The sequence below is a fragment of the Aptenodytes patagonicus genome, chromosome 1 (assembly GCF_965638725.1).
Source record: "Aptenodytes patagonicus chromosome 1, bAptPat1.pri.cur, whole genome shotgun sequence".
Taxonomy (NCBI): domain Eukaryota; kingdom Metazoa; phylum Chordata; class Aves; order Sphenisciformes; family Spheniscidae; genus Aptenodytes; species Aptenodytes patagonicus.
This window is the reverse complement of record NC_134949.1, coordinates 125,382,983-125,388,982: the sequence shown is the minus strand read 5'-3', so window position 1 is coordinate 125,388,982 and position 6,000 is coordinate 125,382,983. Positions and strand designations below refer to the sequence as shown.

Sequence of the window (6,000 nt, the reverse complement as noted above, 5' to 3'; positions counted from 1 at the left end):
AGGCTGTAGTATCCACTTAAGAGCCGCCTGTTCCTGACATTGCCCAATACCTTCTTGGGCCTGTTGACATTGTCGGTCTCCATAATGTCCTGTGACAACAAATTCCAGAAGTTCCCAACCCACCGTATAAAAAGTACTCTCTTTTATCTCTTTTAAGCTGATCTACTAATTTCCTTGTGTATACTAACTGTGTAGACTAATTTTCATTATAGTATTGCAGGATTTTTTGCCTAACACTTCTGCATTCATCTTATTCACTGCCTTTATGCTTTTTGTAAATGCCTTGGCTTCCTCTCCAAACTGAAGAGCCTTTTCAGTCTCCTCAGCTGTTCCATCCTCTCTAATTGTTGTTTTCTCTGTACCTCTTCTTATGCCACTACGCCTTCCCTGAGATGCAGAGACCAGACTGCACCAAGTGCTCAAGGTGTCGACTCACCAAAGCTTTATATGGCAGCGAAGTCATGCCATCCTCCTGACGGTGCCCAGCATTTTCCTGGGTCTTGGCCGCTGCTGCATGTTGAGCTGCTGATTTTGGTGAGCTGTAAGTGAGGACTCCAAGGTCCTTCCCTCAGCTGGACCTGCCAGCTCTGAGCTCAGCATCACCTACAAGTGTAAGAACAAGCGCTGACAGAGAGCACTGCTTCCCCATCCATCCCCTCCCAACAATTGCAATTTTAGATGTATCCTGAACAAAAAAATGTACCCACTCAGGACGTTCAGGAAACCTCCACAAATTTTTCTTTCATTTTATTTGTTTGGTTATTGTTCAAGCACTCGCAGTATAGGAGATCTCAGCTTGAAAAGCCAGCATCTTCTTGATCAGAGTTAAACATAAACTCGTGGTTCCTTTGGGGATTGCTTTGTCTATGAAGCTATGGGCTACTTTGGCAATAAGCATATCACATCCCCTCCCTTCCTCTATAAGCAGTTTTTATAAATTTCACAAAAAGTAATTGGGCAAGGGACTGAAATCTAAGCTCCATCTTCCTCAGTGAACTTCTAACCAACAGTTACGGCGTGAAGGTGGATTAATTTTCTCTGCCTCCCTGGCCCAGTGAATACGGATGTATCCATGAAGACTGACAAGGCTTCAGTAGAAGAGGCTGGAACATCTCTTTCCTTCAATGCAGATCATGTATCCTCACAGTTGGGGTCTTACACACAACACCAGAAACATCAGCACGAGCGTAAGGCAAGGTGAAGGACTTCGTATAGCCTACAACCGTAACGATGGAGAAAACATAACTTCACAGATCTTAGCACAGCTTGCTAGGGTTAAATTAATACTTTTGCAGACAAAGAACAGATATGACAGAAAAAGCATTTATTTAAACTGCTGTACAATGCAAATCTCAATCATTTTCAAAAGCCAGCTGAGGGAGAAGTGACTCACATAGCTTATATATAAGAAGCCTCTTTGCAGTTTTCAGTGCAGAATTTTTCTCTGAATACATCACTTCTGTGGGTGCAGGTATCTGCTGATTGGCAGCAATGTGTTTGGCAGTAGATAAACATGGAGAAAGACATGGTTCCTGCCCTGAGGAGCTTACAATCTAAAATGTGACATGGACAATACTATGCCAACATATAACAATCAACTGAAATATCATCAGTCAGATATAAGAAGACCCATTTTAACAAGCAATTGGAATACCAAATATATATATAAAGGCCACAGGTAGGACAGTGCGGTGTCTTCGTTCTGTTAGGTATTTATATGTTCATATGTCTACGGGCATGAAAGGTAGTGATGGTTTGCTTGAGTGAGTGATTTTATTTTCTTTGGCGGGGCTGCTCCAGCTTGTGTTTCCTGAACAAAAATAAGGAAAATTAGATTAGAACTTAGCACTCCTTCTGTGATTTTACATGTCTGAACACTGGACAACATTGGGATGAATTAATTCCCATGCAACAGAGGAACCCAGATTCGGGAGAGGTGGCGTGAAGGAAGTGACAGGTTTTCTGTCCTGTTGAGGCACTGGGTCTGCACATCAGTGTACGGTTGGTGAAACCTACGGCAACTACCTCAGAGGCAGAGTTAGCTGGGAATCCCGCTAGTTCTAGGAAGAGCATATCACACCCTGTGTCTGCAGTCAGGAGGGAGCCCCACCGCCCACGGAAAAGTCTGCTGGAAATTCCAACTTTCTTGTAGGTTAACAGTTTTTGCCTAGTAAGTGATTGTTTGATCTTTATTTCTGTGCAAAGGAGAAGAGACAGTAGGAGGAAGAAGAAAACCTGAAAATTAAATTTGAAACCACGTGCTGACAAAACTTAAGCAATGCTGGATGCTCATACATCTACACAGGCACAAATTCTGCCTCCCAGATGCTTCCTGTTTTTTCAGGTTTTAAAGTCATATTTGGCCTAGTTTCTAGGGCAATATAAGGTAATTTTATAGTGTGTCGTATTTCTGGTCAGGCTCCTCTCCCTTCCCCAGTAATTTTTTTTTTAACTTTTCAACTAAATTTGAGAGGGGGTTTCATTTTGGACATGAAGCTCTTAAAAGTTTCAGTGAAATCAGTAGCTGAGTCAGAGAGGAGAGAGACGAATTCTTATCCCAGATGAAAGAGAAGCTGCAATGGATCTAACAGTTAAGTGTACTTTTGGCCCATCGGTTGGGCACTTCGTGCATATATACTGACCACTCACGCAGTACACACCCAGCATGCTGCACTTGGCATCGCTCATACTTAGGGGTCACAGGAGAGAGCTAGGGGATACCGTGGGAAGACGCGAAGGAACAAGCTCAAAGTAGATGTCAGAAGCCTGGCAGGGAGGTGAAGGTTGTAAGAGCGATGGGGAACGGATCAAAGGGCCTGCAGTACCTGGTGGACATTAGGGATCACAGAGACAGCTGTGTAGGAAAGTCAGCTTCATTGGTGCCACAGAAATGGGGAAACTAACAGACTCGCTAAGGGCAATAGTTCTTACTAACCATTATGTGTCAAACACATAATACCTTTTATTGGTTTTGGTACATTCTTTCCATTCTTGTCATTGCATATAACAACAATACCGTACAAAATTTTCAAGTTTATGTTACTTTAAGAACATTTAAAAACTGTGCTGGATATCTTAATAGTTACCTGAAAACCTGTTCAAGAAAGAATGTGTCATAGGGAACTGTACTAAGACTCTTCTTGCTTCTCCACCTCTTCCTTTTCTTCTCCCTCTTCCTGCTTTTCTTCTTCTTCCTTTTTTATAGAAAATAGTTGTAGTTATCACGTAGGAAATGAAGGAAAAATAAACAGTCTGGAAATGCAGAGCTCTGCTTTTGAAACTGTTATGTTTCTGGTAAATGCAATATTATTAGAGCTTAAAAAATAGAACAGAGGAGTAATGTATAGAGCTTTTAATCTTAACATGCCAGGGTTCTAGTTTTGTGGAGTTAATAGGCAAGTGCTGGAATACAAGAACCCTCTTAGAGAGGTTAGAACACGGTACATGGTTAAGCTGTAAATAGATGTTCAAGATCAAAATGGGAATATGAAAGGTATGTAAATATGACAAAGTGTAGTATTTTTAATTATATGCTTTCTTGGAGCAGTAAACAAGTCAAGATTCATGGCACAGGAACTAGACTCCTGAATAACCTAAAAATCATTCGGAGTCAGATAATACAGCGTTGTTTCTGTTTGAAAAGTTCTTATTTCTCTCTTTTATAACAGAGAAATGGCACAATTTAAAGGCAATAGCCCTTTCCTTCAGTCAACCAAATGAACAGCTATCTGAAAGCTAGCATTTCTGTAACACAGACAACAATCTGTGTTTATTGTCTTCTCAGAGCGAGTAAATGAAGCCTTAAAGTGTAGTCCTGCTCTGAAAAACAACTGAAAATGGCATTGTAGGCTTCTCTGCTCCTTCTCTTCCAGGACACTCTTGTTCAAAGGCACTCCATCTGTGTGTATAAATAAGCTTTATCTGAAAATGTCATACCTTCATATACTACCTAGACTACAAAAATTATGGGAATCTCTTTCTGGTGTAATCAACCAATCAAAGAATACATAACTAGTTTTCAGTCAGGACTGCAGGTAGTATATGAGCAGCACAGACCTTAGGTTTTCCTCTCAGACACATACTGTCTGTAAGAGAGTCACATCTGAGTCACAGAAGTAAAAACCTGCTTAAACGTGTGCTTGGGAATGGACCTGTTGTAATCAGATTCCTGGTTTGAATCATTGTTTTTGAGGGAAAACCATCGCACTAAGGCATCATCCCTGCAAAACCAGAAACGTAACACGAATGTCTCCACAGGTCAGCTGGAGTAGAAGTTCTCGTGACAAAGCAATATCGCCTCTTTTGGCATCTTCCCCCAGGAAAGGCGCCTTTCATTAGCACTCTTTGAAACAGGGCCAGGCAAGCCCACAGACAAGCAACATCTTTCAGATATTAACAACTTCAGTTCAAAATTCAAGTCAACTACCTTTTATAGAAAAAATTGGTATTTTTCTTTCTTGAAGCATTAGTTAGTGGTGTCAGGGTGCACTAACCAGCCTTAATGGCCCTCGCCAGCCTCACCAGGAGCCCCCACGCTTTGCCCATGGGCCCAGGGTCCACAATGCATAACTCTGACAGCCGGCATAGGTATGTATACACATGTATATATGCATGTATTGCAGTTTGGAAGTGGGAAGATGTGAATGTGTCCTCTTATTAATGGCAGGTTTGTATTTTCATAGCCTAAAGTAATCATTAGTTTTACTGGGAACACTGAAGAAATATTCAAGGCATAAACTTGTAATGCTGGGCAAAGCAGAAAAGCGTATAAGGATTTGCACCTGGGTCTTACAAATTCTGGCAAGGAAAATATTTCCTTTATAGGCAGAACTGCCTAAATTTTCAGAATGACTCTCTCACACTCACAATACTGAAAATGTAATCAGCATGGTGTCAGTTAGCGATCGTCAAAGATATAGTTGTCTTGGGAGTCCTTGGCAAATTTTATTAAAGAATCTGCGAAAGACAATTTCTCTTCCATTTACAGTTTTTAATGATTAAAGGCCTGTCTTTATTCCCAAACAATAAGACTATGATATGACCAATAATTTTCTCTAGCAGAATATAATACTGGTATATTTAATTTCATGAATAAGAGTTTACTATCTCTTGAGTGAAGCGATGAGACCGAAAAGGAATTCAATGCACTCAAACAAAAGATGAAAGCAAAATGTCCAAATATACTATACCCCTGTTGCTGCATGTTCTTCCTTGCTTTCCTGCATAAGAGATGATACAAAAGAAAACGTTTAAAAGATAGACCAAAGAAAGAATATCAGAGGTCATACAGGCAAAACACAGCAGAAATTAAACACTGCATTTAGGAAAATTATGTGGAATTCAGTAGATTTATTTTGAGATAATGTCCTCCAGATTAACTCACAAAGCATGTTTAAGCTAAGCTTTTACTCTGAAAAAGGGCTATAAAATCATTAAATACAGCTCTCTCTTTCTCAGTTACTTCCAATCAAATCTGCTTCATTTGCAAGCAAAGCATTAGAGCTGCGGTTTTGTTTGCTTTTTCAGGTGGGTTGTTTGTTGTTTTGGTAATTAGCTGGTCTGCAAAATGAAAGTTAAATCAGAATTATACAGGGTCTTATCTATGTTATATATCATCACTCAGAATCTGGCTTGCGATTCTGTTAACTGTTGTAGGCTGGCACAGATGCCTTGGCTCAACAGTACTGGGGAATAAGAAATAATACAAGCTGGTTTTAGACTGCAGATTGAGCAAAAGTGATGAAGAGAAGAGACATAAAAGAGAAAAAAATATAAATGTACAGGGAATAGAATTTAATGTTAGATACCAAGCTGGTTATTGGAGAGAAGAGCTAATTTACACAAAATCCCAAAGAGAAAGGGCAAATGGAACAGTAGCATGCAGAAGGCATGAGTGGTTGATACGAGTTTGCATAGAATGAGTTGAGATAAGGAAGTGAGCTGCAGTGCCAGGATTTATATATGGTCTGGGGCATTGCTGAGACAGGATACAGACTTGCA

The 6,000-nt window shown here is 40.3% G+C and overlaps 1 protein-coding gene across 1 annotated transcript in view; it reads right to left on the bottom strand.

Annotated features, from left to right (window-relative positions):
- Nucleotides 1-1,309: 1,309 nt before the first annotated feature.
- Nucleotides 1,310-6,000, bottom strand: part of SH3BGR (SH3 domain binding glutamate rich protein) — a 29,419-nt gene continuing 24,728 nt past the window's right edge. The window contains exons 5-7 of the mRNA XM_076354177.1: nucleotides 5,190-5,219; nucleotides 3,087-3,194; nucleotides 1,310-1,810 (exon numbers count right to left, since the gene is read on the bottom strand). Of these exons, the coding sequence (XP_076210292.1) occupies nucleotides 3,129-3,194; nucleotides 5,190-5,219 (96 nt within the window). The 3' untranslated portion in view covers nucleotides 1,310-1,810; nucleotides 3,087-3,128. The remainder of the gene's footprint in view (nucleotides 1,811-3,086; nucleotides 3,195-5,189; nucleotides 5,220-6,000) is intronic.